General features: G+C 48.4%; 8 protein-coding genes across 8 annotated transcripts; 7 read left to right on the top strand and 1 right to left on the bottom strand.

The window, feature by feature from the left end:
• Positions 1–56: 56 nt before the first annotated feature.
• On the bottom strand, positions 57–2,039 carry MGL_0197 (uncharacterized protein; the record flags this gene model as incomplete). The annotated part of the gene is made up of 1 exon (XM_001732370.1): positions 57–2,039. The coding sequence occupies one exon, from the start codon at positions 2,037–2,039 to the stop codon at positions 57–59; it is 1,983 nt and encodes a 660-aa protein (XP_001732422.1).
• A 478-nt stretch (positions 2,040–2,517) lies between these two features.
• Positions 2,518–3,456, top strand: MGL_0196 (uncharacterized protein; the record flags this gene model as incomplete). The annotated part of the gene is made up of 1 exon (XM_001732369.1): positions 2,518–3,456. The coding sequence occupies one exon, from the start codon at positions 2,518–2,520 to the stop codon at positions 3,454–3,456; it is 939 nt and encodes a 312-aa protein (XP_001732421.1).
• Positions 3,457–3,664: 208 nt separating this feature from the next.
• On the top strand, positions 3,665–4,342 carry MGL_0195 (uncharacterized protein; the record flags this gene model as incomplete). Its single annotated transcript, XM_001732368.1, has 1 exon — positions 3,665–4,342. The coding sequence occupies one exon, from the start codon at positions 3,665–3,667 to the stop codon at positions 4,340–4,342; it is 678 nt and encodes a 225-aa protein (XP_001732420.1).
• A 522-nt stretch (positions 4,343–4,864) lies between these two features.
• MGL_0194 (uncharacterized protein) lies at positions 4,865–5,847 on the top strand (the record flags this gene model as incomplete). Its single annotated transcript, XM_001732367.1, has 2 exons — positions 4,865–5,748; positions 5,808–5,847. The coding sequence occupies 2 exons, from the start codon at positions 4,865–4,867 to the stop codon at positions 5,845–5,847; spliced, it is 924 nt and encodes a 307-aa protein (XP_001732419.1).
• A 418-nt stretch (positions 5,848–6,265) lies between these two features.
• Positions 6,266–8,188, top strand: MGL_0193 (uncharacterized protein; the record flags this gene model as incomplete). Its single annotated transcript, XM_001732366.1, has 1 exon — positions 6,266–8,188. One exon carries the CDS (start codon positions 6,266–6,268, stop codon positions 8,186–8,188), a length of 1,923 nt encoding a protein of 640 aa, XP_001732418.1.
• Positions 8,189–9,828: 1,640 nt separating this feature from the next.
• MGL_0192 (uncharacterized protein) lies at positions 9,829–10,053 on the top strand (the record flags this gene model as incomplete). The annotated part of the gene is made up of 1 exon (XM_001732365.1): positions 9,829–10,053. The coding sequence occupies one exon, from the start codon at positions 9,829–9,831 to the stop codon at positions 10,051–10,053; it is 225 nt and encodes a 74-aa protein (XP_001732417.1).
• A 557-nt stretch (positions 10,054–10,610) lies between these two features.
• Positions 10,611–11,600, top strand: MGL_0191 (uncharacterized protein; the record flags this gene model as incomplete). Its single annotated transcript, XM_001732364.1, has 1 exon — positions 10,611–11,600. One exon carries the CDS (start codon positions 10,611–10,613, stop codon positions 11,598–11,600), a length of 990 nt encoding a protein of 329 aa, XP_001732416.1.
• Positions 11,601–11,918: 318 nt separating this feature from the next.
• Positions 11,919–12,602, top strand: MGL_0190 (uncharacterized protein; the record flags this gene model as incomplete). The annotated part of the gene is made up of 3 exons (XM_001732363.1): positions 11,919–12,182; positions 12,215–12,425; positions 12,472–12,602. The coding sequence occupies 3 exons, from the start codon at positions 11,919–11,921 to the stop codon at positions 12,600–12,602; spliced, it is 606 nt and encodes a 201-aa protein (XP_001732415.1).
• Positions 12,603–12,973: the final 371 nt, after the last annotated feature.

Here is a 12,973-nt window from a genome sequence, read left to right as displayed (position 1 = left end):
AAACAATAAAAGCGTATAAATATAAATATATATATATCTTACTCTCCTACGTTTTCTTAATTTTGGAACTGTGTCGTCAACGAGCATGCTGGCATGAGAAGGATAAGTGCAAGAAATGCACAAGGCAATACCAGACGCATGTCGACGGCGTGCCAGATAATAGGTCTGGATGATGTACTGAAGTGTGAATTCTCGATGTGAACGTACCAGAAAGCCACTTGAAGTAGTGCTAAGAAAGTGCACAAGTATCGGATCCAGGCATGGTAAGATCCATGCCATGTGCATATACGATCAACGACAACAGTCTGTGCATAAGCAATAACAACAACAAGAGGAACGAGAAGCGTCGTTTGCATTGCATATCCAACTTTACGCGAGCTGGTAGTGGTCTGTGGGTCTGTCATCGCATAAGATCTTGGTTTAGGAAACGATGAAGAGAGAGCATTCACTGTTAAGGATCGTGAAGATGGCGCTTGTAATGAGGATGCGAGCGTTTGTGAAGAGGATGCTGTCGAGTTGCTCAAAGCAGACGACGTGTGCGGAGTGTAGACATGAGGAGATAGTGCAGAGGTAGCATTGGCCGACGGTGCAGCGGAAGCGCCACTGATGTCTGGATACCTCTCAAGAACATTCAAGATATTGCGGCATGATGGGCGTTTTTCCGGTTGGATCTGAAGCATCTGGGCAAGCAACAATGTAAGGGCAGGGTGAACGAGAGCAAATCGGCGCGAGAGTCCACGGTTTTGGATTGCCGCTTGTAGTGTGGTGTAAGCACTTATTTCTTCTCGAAGCTGATCGATATCATCCACTTGTGTATAGGGAAGGTCGAAGAAAATGAGCATGTACAATAAGATGCCCAATGACCAAATGTCAGCTTTGCTAGAGAGCTCTGCGAGTTGGCCTTCGTGCGAGACAACTGCTTCAGGTGCCATGTATTCCATTGTACCAGTGTTTCCTGTACGCTTCCGAACCCAGTTTTCATGCAAAGGAAGGGAGGAACCAAAGTCACTGAGCAGTGCCTTCGGGAATAGTGCATCTTCGTCCCAGTGAAGGAGAACATTACCGGGCTTGAGGTCTAAATGAAGGATCCCACGATCATGCAAGAAGTCTAAACCGTAGGTGATATCTTTCATAAGTTGTACAACTTCGTCCTCACGCAGAAAATGCATGCCTGTGCGAGAAGATGGCGTACCTAAATTGTTTTTCTCTGTCGAATGGCGACGCTCACGAAACTCAGCCTTAAGCCTCTCAACATAGGTGCGCGGCGTCGAAAGAAGCTCTTCATTTGATGAAATAGTGCCAGAACGCGCCGCGATCCAATCAGACAAGCTCCCGCCATTAGCTGCCATCATCAAGACATGAAGAGTAGGGACACGAGGTGCAAAAAGTGAGAGCTGTGCCATTTCGACCCAAGCATGCTTATAGTGAATAACATTTGGGTGGATAAGCTCTTCCATTAAATGAACTTCTCCAAGAGATTGTGACAAAACATCGCATCGGTCACCCACGGGGATCTTCTTCACAGCATATGTCCCTAGAGCATGGCCATGAAGGACGTGTTGGCAGAGAAACACAGTGCCGCGAGAGCCACGACCTAGCTGACGAATTTCAATGAAAAAGCGTTCGTAGTACCCCTCGTTTGTCTCTTGTCCAATACTTTCGCCGTTTGACATGTCATCGGTCCTTGTAGAAGCTTGAGATAAGAGTCGGAAATAGTGTGGTGCCACGATTACGTCCTCATTGCTCTCATGCATCCAGTCCGAGTGCGAATAGAGTGGAGTTTGCTGTGGAATGCTCGCATTCCAAGGGCGTCGACAAAATGGACAAGATTGTAGCGGTTGTGATGCTGTTTGGAAGGAAGCACCCTCTTGCTTGACAGCTAGGCATTTCGAGTCAGGAATAGCCGCACGATGTGGTCCAGCCTCGTTAGGTCGGACAGCCACTTCTCGAGATAACGCATCATACACAACAAGGTGCTGCTTCGTACGAAGTACAAGCTGTAGATCGTCATTTACTCGTCTCGATGGGATCAGTTCCATCGTGCTAGCATGCTTAGTCTCTCGCAGGGCAGCTGTCGGTCTGGTGGAGCTGTCCCTGCTCTGGTACAAATTCGTAGTCGTGGAGGTGGAGACACATTCTGGGGAAATCCGGGGTGGGTGTCTGCTGTGTAACAAGTGAGAATTCGGGGGCGTCATGTGGAAATGAATGTGTACGGTATTGCGCGCAATTCGTTACACACCATTCGTGCTACATAGTCTGGAGTAGTCGTGGTATTCGCGATGTGCAGTGGCGTGTGAAGAAGTGATGATTCTACTTCCTTGCTACCATATTCATATCACCGAATTAATTACTGCAGACGGTGAAGAAACACGATTGCCCCGATACGTGTTCGAGCAACCGACAACACGTAAAGCGATTTCTTTAGCGGAGCCGTCGCCACACGACACTTCGACTGAACAAACAAGTTTCGACGCTCGTTTCGGAGCTCTTAAAGTCCACTTTCTGCGGTTCAAGAGTATGAATGGTCGTCAGCCCAACGAGAGAAGTTCTATCTATTCTCGTTTTGAGCAAGTCAGCACGTTTGAAGTACCATCGAAGGCGTCGCCACAAACGGCGCAAGACGGGGTTGTTCATGTGCCATTCGGAATAGTGCACCTGTTCCGTATGCTTGATGATCCAGCGAAAAGCGACACAGACAAATCTCTTTGTGCACTAGCCGAAGGTGATGAACAAGACGTTGGAGATGATCATCTTGGGACTGTACTTGCGATGTTGAATATTCCTGCATCAGTAACAGTATCAAATATTCTGGAATTTTTTGAAACTGCTCTTGAGGCGATCGAGCAGGTGCGTGTAATTGAGCATGAACAACACGGCTACCTTATGCTTCTGCTTAAATTCCGTGACGCGCTTGATGCTGAACAATTCTTCAAAATGTACAATGGTCTCCCATTCGATGGGATGCAAGCTGAGGAGACTTGTGAACTCGTGTATGTAACAGGATTTACGGCATCAGGCAGCACGACGCCACCTGTGCCATACCCTATGTCATCAAATCTTGAGCCGTGGCCAATCATCCACGCATCGAGCAATGAACCAGATGCGTCTTTGCGTGCCTTGCGTCCATATCGGTCTGGTTCTGGTCTGCGTGAAAATGCTTTTGAGCTACCTACATGTCCAGTTTGCCTAGATCGTCTTGATGCACGTCTCTCTGGCATCATTACCGTGATGTGCCAGCATACGTTCCATTGCACATGTCTACAGCGCTGGTCGGACAGTCGGTGTCCTGTATGTCGTCATTCTTATGTACGTCATTTTAGGGGGACAGAATCTGCATCACAAAGAGGTGATGCTTTCTCTACTGTCTTTTCAAACTGCAGCGCATGTGGCAATCAAACGAATCTGTGGATGTGGTACGTATATATGTCTTCCCCTCCCCTCAGTCTGACCCTTTAGTCTTATATGCGCGAACATTGGATGTGGCCGGTATGTGCATGGTCACGCGCGTGAGCATTACGAGGAAACAGGCCATCTATACAGTTTGGAAGTCGACACGCAACGCGTTTGGGACTATGCGGGTGATAATTATGTCCACCGACTGATCCAAACTAAGGCAGGTGGGAAACTTGTAGAACTTCCTTCGGCATCGACGATGGCAGCATCTATGCCGCAACGACTGTGGAATGCACGCTATCCGATCGGAGCAGGCCGTGGGCAAACGTGGCAAGCGTTGTCCCCAAGTACCGGTGGTTCTGCTGATGCCACCAATTCTCAAATGCCCGCCAGCATCGATGAGATGCAGCTGCAAAACAAGCTCGAGGCACTCGATGCTGAGTATTCAAGTCTTATTCTTTCTCAACTTGATTCACAACGTGTCCACTACGAAGCTAAAATGACCAAGATGCAAGAGGAGAGCGTATCTACATCGACGTTCAAGCAGGTGTGCGATGAGCGGGATAAGCTTCAGGTTGAATTGGGATCTATGACGCAAGCATTGTCGTCGGCGCAGTCGACTATCAAGAAACAAGATACTCAGCTGCGTCGATCGATCGAAAATCTGCGGACTACGCGTAACGAACTTGAACAAGAGAAGTCGCTGTCAAAAGCCCTATGTGACCAGGTGCAAAAACTCATGCGTGGACAAGACTCACTTCAAAGGCAGATGGATGACGTGACAGAACAATTACGTGACATGACGTTCTTTGTCTCCGCCCGCGACAAGATTGAACAACAAACCGACGACACATTGGGAATCGCCGGGGGTGATGTGATTGTCCCCAACCCATCAGATGGGCAGCGACAGAGGCAACGACAAACACATGGTGGTAAGAAAAAGGCTTAGCATCTTAGCGCAGTCTTAGGCGCTCTTTTGGAGTTCCTTTTCTCGCTTAGCAATTGCCTGCTTCCGTAGCACATTCACAATAAATAGCGTGATGAACGAGAGAGCCACCATGAGTAGAATGGCAGGGAGACGCACGGCCCATTCACGCGGAGGAAAGTAAGCCTGGATTGGCGAGTCCGACGGAAAAAGTGGCTACAGTGCGTGAGTGCCGCACGATTCTTACCACGCACTCAGTACTTACTGTTACAAGCGCCCAAAGCGTGTAGTATGAAAATACAAACACGGCCACGAGCAGACATGTTCCTCCAATTACCCTGTCCGACAGCGCCTGGTAATTGCATGAGAATAGACGCCCATACGACCCAGCAGACGTACCATGTTGTGACCAATGCCAAGATTCTTATATCTATGATCGTTACGGACTGGCGTTTCGGCCCACATTTCAGCTCAAGGCGCCCGTGCAGCGAGTCGTCCTAGCTCACATCGGCCGAAGCATCGTTCCTGTTCTCCACTTCTGTATCCATGGACCTTGCCACACGCATCGCAACAGCGTATGACGCTGCGTGTGTGCGTGCCGCCACGCCTGGCGTGGCCGAATCTGACACTAGCACAGCTGGAGGATTCATAGTAGACGTCAATGACGAAACTGCGGGCGGATTCGTTCGAGAGACGTCGTGCTTTTCAAACAGTAATGCTTCTCCCGTTCTACCAGTGTCCGCGCTTCCTTATGCGCTTGATACATTGGAGCTAGAGGGCGCGAAGCGTCGTGACGTGCAGGAACTATTAGAGGCACATTCTGGATATGATGAGATGCATGCTGAACCGGTCGTGCCGCGCACATACTTTCTTGAAGCTGTGGAGGCCGTCATGGGTGGGATACGGCGTTCGAAACGAAGACGTCTCGTGCGTCGCCAGAATGGCGAAGAAGCCTCATCAAATTCCGATGGGGGTACAGCGAGTCAAGATGAATATGCGCCTCCAGATAAAGAGCCTGCTTTCAGTTCTGATGAAGATGATACCGGAGCTCGAGATGAGAACGACCGTGCTGCATCGTCAATGTCGTCCGCTCAAGTGTCTAAACATGACAAAAATACAAACATTTCCAAGGCTAAAAAGGAACAAGGTCGTCTCCTTTATCGCTTATTACTAGAAAGAATACCCCTTGTGGCACCAACAATGCTGGCAAACTACCCTAGTATTGGTATACGCGAAGACGTGACAGACGAAGAGATTGAGTCTCGGCAGATTGGCATTGACGAACTTCGGTACGCCACCCGAAGCTTGGGAGAATCACGCAGTACAAGCGAGCTTGCCGACATGTTGTACGAGGCACAGGCTTTGGCGTCTAACTCTACACAAACCCGCTCACGAGCTCCAGCTGAGGCACCGCGCATTGGATTGAACGAGTACGTATCAACCAAAGCTGGCTCTTTTCGAGCGATAACATGACTCTAACGGCGATCAGATTCACGTTTATTACGGGGCGTGCAGGTGTGATTCCCTAGATCGTAATCTTGACTCAAGTTCTTACACGCTTGAATTTAGCTCTTCCCCCCCATCAAAGCCCATAGGGTCTTTGTCACCAAATGCGCTGCTAGACTAACGTAATCTCGATTCGCGCTAGTGGTGACGACTTAAGATCAGAAAGACGCAGATGGGGAATTATGCTTACTGTTCCACCCCACCATAGTTGGGTGTCGTAACACTTGTCCGTAGACTTACTCGATTGTGTCTGTCGGACAGGTCATTGGGACGATTTTCGTCATCCTAGTCTTTTCTTTCTGCGTTGCAGGTGTATTTAAAGAGCTGAGGAAGTAGTTGGACGACGAAACTCGCTGACATTGATTTTCGTCTTGCTGTTTAATCTATTCAAACGTCACTGTGGCTGGTTGGAGTCTGAAGCGAAAGATGTCTGTCAGCAACATGTCTTCTTCTGCATGGACTACAAATTTAAGCACAGGATCCGAGCCCAATGTATCATATGCAGAACGTCTGCGCCAAGCTCGTTCTCAGTCCGCGGGGTCTAAGACGCGCTCAAGTACGTCGGCGCAGCCTCAGACGACCAAGAGGGCTGATCCGAAGCTCGCATCCTCTTCGCCGCCGCAGTCTTCGACTGGCATGTCATCGAAAAATAACATCCGTTCAATTAAGTCACCAAATTCAAAAGGCACGCATGTCTCAAATACCGCGAAGACCTCGGACACGTACTCTGCTCACACCGAGGAACCACCTGAGTCATCAAGTCAAAATGTATGGGAACTCCGCATGCGCCGACGAAGCAATCGAGATACCAACAGGGCATCAGATTTGTTTGAAACATCACATCAAAATAGCTTCAAAACTGGCAAGACTCAAACTTCTATTCATCAATCCGCGTCAACCAAACCAGCGGTAACTACAACGCCGCCTACCACCTCGACAGCGACAGCAGGGAGCAAAGCATCTTCGGCATCGGTTACATCATCAGGCAATTCTTCACGACATTTACTTGACATAACAGAACAGCGGCCCACGGAGCCAGATCGATCTCTGGAAGGTGCAGATGACGACGCTTGGATCCAGCGCATCTTTATGCTGAATGGGGGTAAAACTTCGCCTCGATTCGTGAAGAATCAAACTGGAGTACCAACGCATGTACCGAGTCCTCCAACTTCACAAACAACCAGTGATACCCAAGCCAACTTCCCAGGTACGCCGTCGGCATCATCATCAGCACCTAATCGTGAATCGCCCATATGTACAGGTTGGCCACAGCTGGTGCAAACACCCAAGACATGGCAGCCCTGGGTGTATCAGGCAAACACCATGCCCATGTATGTGATGACCCCCTATGGATTTTATCCCTCGCATACCATGGCTCCCGTGACCAACACGGATGGATCTTTTTCGCCACGCCGTTCATCCGACTCTTACGTGCAACAAAATGCACGACAAGCCAGTCACATGCCAATGGGATACGCGCCATACGTTTCCACGCACGACATGTCTGATGGTGCGTTGTGGTCTCGTCGTGGCCGCGCTGGTCGTGGTCGTGGCGGGGGTTCTTCTCGTGCCATTCCACCGACGGCTCCTGTTCAAAATGGCAACCATTTTTCCTATGCAGCAGTAAAATCAAATCGGCCCTCTTCATTACCGGGGGATGCAACCTCGCCAACCTCTCCGGTCCTGACATCTGTAAGACAAAATAATGGGACTGAAGAAAGTGAAGACGAATCGATCCGCTCAGAACCTGACGCTAGCGCACGGATCTCTACTGCTCCAGCGACTGCTTCTTCTACTACCTCGACACCTACGCCTTCATCCGCATTGCGAATGCCTGCTGCCGCCATGCCATTTATGATTTCCCCTATGCATCAACGTGGCTCACAATTGATGCCTTACTCAATGCCGATGTTTTCGTATATGCTAATGGATCCTGCTGCACAGACAAACATGTCTATGCACGCAGCGTCGGGACAAATGAACAGCAATATCGGGGGTGGCCCATTGACACTTGATTCTGTGGCGTTACTTCAGCATTTGCGTTCTCAAGTGGAATTCTACTTTTCTGAAGCCAACTTGGTATCAGATTTCTTCTTGCGGCAGCAAATGGATAAAAAAGGCTTTGTGGCATTAGAAACGTTGCTCAGTTTCAAGCGACTGCGTGCCTTGCTTCAAAACGCTTCTAAAGCCACTCAAGGAGATAATTTGTTGACGGACGAACGACAAAAAAGCTTACTTTGCTCTGCTCTAGTATGGAGTCAAGCTCTGGAGCTAAACGAAACTTGCACAAAGGTTCGCCGCCGGAATGGCTGGAAGTCTTTTGTTTTGTCCGCAGAGCCTTTACACAAAACAACCAACGGCTAGAGTAACACGAGGGTTTAAGAAGGAGGAGTCCATCCGGCCTTCTCCAGCTCGTCCAACATCTTGTCAAGTTGTGTTTCAGTCCACGCAATGCCTTTATCCAGCATGGCCGCTTGTCCCATGCGATACTCGCGAATCATGTGGAGCACACGCGCTCGTACACGGTCTGGTCCTACCTCAAATGCCACAGCATCATCCACTTCTTTTTGAACGCTGCGAAACATCTTGCGTCGTTGGCGAAGCATGCGCTCGAACGTTTCAATTATGTCAACCTGGCCGAGCAGCCGAGCCACATCGCCACCGTTATCATTTTGGCTACAAAACGGTGTTACTTTGGCGTTTTCTCGAAGCGCTTCCATCAAAGCGACTGGTGGGTCCGGGTCTACTCGTGGCCAATAAAACAGTCGTGGAGATTGTTCGCTGGACTTTTTCAGTGCCAAGACAAGCACGTCGTCAGGTCCTCCAGGCTCGACAAAGCCATAGGAGCCACACAGTTCCTCATTAGTTTTGGCACCATAATTGTTGAAGACTTGGTCTCCTTCAGCGTACGCAGTTCGCCACGTGAAGACCGCATACCCAGTGTTTGCATTTTGACATTTTCCTTTCTCAAGTTCATATGACCATGTGACAGGCTCCCCTCGTCGGTGATTTAACAGGTCAAACCCAGGAATAAGGATCGGTTCATCGTCGCTTGTCCACCCTCCCACTTGGGGCGGGAAACTGCGACTAGCATATGAGTCCTCTGCCCATGTCCAGGCATCAAGCCATGAAATTGACTCAATCCAATCAAGCCATTGTTGCATTTCATAGTTTCTCGTTGATGCACGAACTGTTAAAAGCCACAGTTTTGCTCGCTCTGACGATGCATGCGCTCGTTCCTGGCGCTGCATTGTGCCGTGAAAGAGAGATGTCCCCTCTAACAAGGCAAGCTCCGCATTCGTGTAGTGCAATGCCGTCAATAGGTCGTTGGGCATCAGTCGCACATATGCTCTGTGGAGGCCGAGCTTGTCAGCCCACGCGCCATTGCATGGGCGCAAGTCAAGCATACGCTGAAGTACCAAGTAAAGCAGGACCCATTCTCTTGGTGACAAGTTAACGGCAGTATCTGAATTCACTTCAAAGGCACCGCATATAGTTTTCTGACACAGAAAAGGGTGGATTATCAGTGCTCGAGGAATTCGGAATGCCTGAGTGCCCACATCGAGTGGTTCGCGAGTGTAAAGACCCCAACCACAAGCGTCATCTTCTATCGTTAGTTACGATCTAAGACAAAAAAAATTCAATACGTACCAAAACTGAAGTACAAACTAGGATTTACATATGCATTTTTGTCTTGTAACCATGTAAAAAATTCGCTATGTGATCGATCCATGTCTACCAGGTTCGGTCCTCAGTGATGTTTGGGAGCCTTTATGCGTATCATCTTGCCTCCACATGATTTTGCAAATCTCGATCCGGATCGGGTTTCAAATAGGGGAATAATGCTGTGTCACGGAGCGCAGTCGTTCCCGACCTTGCACCATGACGTCCCAACCCACACAAAATGTACCACATCTCGAGAATGTAAATGATGCATCTCGTAAAAAAATTCGGAATGTACGTCATTTGACCTTACTCATCATCAGCATATTACTGTGGGGCCCATGTCATCAAAGGAAGTCTCGAAAAGCCCGGACTTGACACGCGATCAACCAGCTGTCGTCGCACCTGAACTAGCCGATGAAAATGGTGCTCCAGTGCCAGAAATCGGGCAAGATGCTCAGACAGGGCCGGAGATCGTCGGTGAAGAGGTTCCAAACCGTGATTCAGTGAAGAAGAAGAAGACCTTGTTCCAAAAGCTCGGCTCGCTGTTTAAAAAGTCCAAGTAAACCTTTGTGTTCTTTTTGTTTTGTGATAGAGTTCCCATTTGATTTGAGTATTGTGTATTTCCGTATCTGTGTCTTGCTAATTTACTTTTCTGTGGTTCATGTCGACTAGCTACATTTCAACACGGTATGTCCATTCAGATCAAATCTTGGCACCGTAGACTTGTTATTGTACATGGATTTCAACTTAGAATGGGGCGCGGGTCGATTGATTCTCTCCACTCATATTACTCAGCATGTATATATTAACCCAAATAGCGACCAGTGCGCTGCGGTATCTAGTCAAAGCCACATTTCGGACGCGTTGCAACGCGCGTGTATGCAGATTAAGATGCAGGTGTGTAACCCCCCGAATCATTTAAAGGCATACTCTTACGCGGTAAATACGCGTTTCGTTTGTGAGCGACACGGCATGGGAGCACCAAGCTTAGACTTGACGCAAATCAAACAAGATCTTGATGAGGCGAACCGCTTGTTAGCGCTCAAAAAGTTTGAGTCAGCATCCGATCTTCTAGCATCGGCCTTAGAATCACTGTATGTATCGTTGGGCTCATTCTAACATGTCCAGGCGTAATAGGTACGGGGATGATGCTCCAGAGCTAGCTCCAATATTGCATAGCTATGGTCGCGCATTACTAGAGCATATCATTGCTACTTCGGGTGCGCTTGGTGGTGGGCCTGTGCCAAATGCTGAGCCCGCAGAATCGATCTCCTTGCCAAAAAACAAAGATTCATGTTTCGAGTTTCGTAATGACGTGAGCGAAGAAGACTCTGACAGCGCATCAAATCCTGTTGCGCTGGGAAAAAGAAAAGCTAATGCTTCTGAAGAAGAAAGTGAGCCACAACAGCCTGATGACCCGGGACAAGAAGAAGAGTCTGAAAATGAACAAGAGCAGGAAGAAGATGATGATATGGGCGTCGCATTTACAGTGCTAGACTTGTCACGCGTGATTTTTGAAAAAATCTTACACGGATCGGTGACTCAGAGCCCAGAAAGCCTATCAAAAGGGAAGCATCCTGCAAAACCTGAACTGAAACTTATAACTGGCGAGGTTTGGGGCGAAACTGAATTGCAAATTGAGTTGGCTGAAGTACGAAATGATTTGGGTGATATAGGTCTGGAAACTGGTGCGTACATGCACAGACTGACCAAAGAAAACTTTGAGCAAGCATCTGTCGACTATGAAGCCTCTCTCAACCTGCTGGCACCTTTGATCCCGCCATATGCTCGCCGGCTTTCCGATGCACATCTACGGCTAGGTTTGGCACTCGAGTTTCATCCCGAACAAAGCAGGCGTAAACTTGCCAAGGATTATATCAATCGAGCGGCTGATGTGTTGCAACGTCGTCTCGATCAGATTTCTCATATCAACGAGCATCGCGACGCACCCCCCGAGAAGCATGTTTCTGACGCCGATGCAATATGGCAGCTTGATGAAGATCAGATTCGTCGTGAGGAAAAAGATGTCCAGGAAATGCTTCAGGATTTAAGAGTCAAAGTAAGCGATGCACATGCTGAGCATGATGTGACTGACAGTGCAGCTCGATGAATTGGCAACAAATCCAACTACTGTATTGAAAGACGATGGGAAACCTGTTAATCCCCAACTTGAACAAGCAATCAAGGAAGCCTTCTTGGGTGCTGCCATGTCGGCAGCGGCCGTCCCAGACACAACTTCGGCTCCCGCCAAACCAAATCAACCAGTGAACGACTTGAGCGCACGGGTCAAGCGGAAGAAACATTAATCTTGTGTAATTGCCTATCTGTTTAGTCATACATGCTAGTTGAGTGTGCACGCGTGTGTGTTTGGAGTGCAACGGGCACAACCTGGAAGAAGTCCCTACTGTAGCATTTCACCACCACCAATATGGCGACTAACATCACATTTCACCCAGGCAATGTGACGTACGATGAACGCTCACAGCTTTTGAATCAAAAGGGAATGACAATTTGGTTCACTGGTCTGTCAGCATCAGGCAAGTCGACTATTGCCGTAGCCCTTGAGCAGCATCTTTTGCATCAGAAGAAATCCGCATTCCGTCTGGATGGCGACAACATCCGTTTTGGTCTTAACAAAGACCTAGGATTCTCTCCTAAGGACCGCGAGGAAAATATTCGCCGCATCTCTGAGGTATGCCAATAACTATTCTCACATTCAATCAGGTTGCTCTACTCTTCGCTTCGTCCACATCGATCGCCATTACTTCGTTCATTTCTCCTTACAAAGCCGACCGCGACATGGCACGCGAGCTGCACAAGAAACACAACCCAGAGCTTCCATTTGTCGAGGTGTTTGTCGATACGAGTGTTGAGGAATGTGCAAAGCGAGACCCCAAAGGCCTGTATAAGAAAGCAATGAGTGGTGAAATCAAGGGTATGTTCTGTTCTTTTCATTTCGTCATAATGCTCACGCATCTAAGAATTTACTGGCGTGTCGGCTCCTTACGAAGCCCCTGAGAATCCGGAAATTCATATCCAGGGCGACAAATGCTCAATTGAGGAGAGCGTCAAGCACATTGTAGACTACCTTTTGTCGAAAGGATACATGTGAAAACTATAGGCAGACAGGCATATTCATATGTGGGTGCGCGTACATTGGAAGGAAGGCGAAAATAAGTATGGGCGGTGCATATATTTGCTGTCGCTTTAAGATGAACGCCGAAACATGCGCTTGGCCTGAACTTTGCTATCTATTGATATAAGTTGAATTCATCATCACAGGCCGACACGTAGACAACGTGTTTGTTTTGTTGAGAGTCGCTGCAATTGGAAACCATTATCTTATACGTAAGTGGGGTGCTTTCATGTCGTCAAAACACATGGCATCAATCCAACAAAGTCGTCATCGTAAGTCCACACTATGAAGATGAATTCGTAAAGTCAAAACAAAAGTAAAACAACAAGATGGTGTGACAATGCAAC

This window comes from Malassezia globosa (assembly GCF_000181695.2).
Source record: "Malassezia globosa CBS 7966 chromosome Unknown mgl_sf_1.1, whole genome shotgun sequence".
Lineage (NCBI taxonomy): Eukaryota > Fungi > Basidiomycota > Malasseziomycetes > Malasseziales > Malasseziaceae > Malassezia > Malassezia globosa.
Note: the sequence above shows the minus strand (reverse complement) of the source record. Positions and strands in the feature narration are given on the sequence as shown.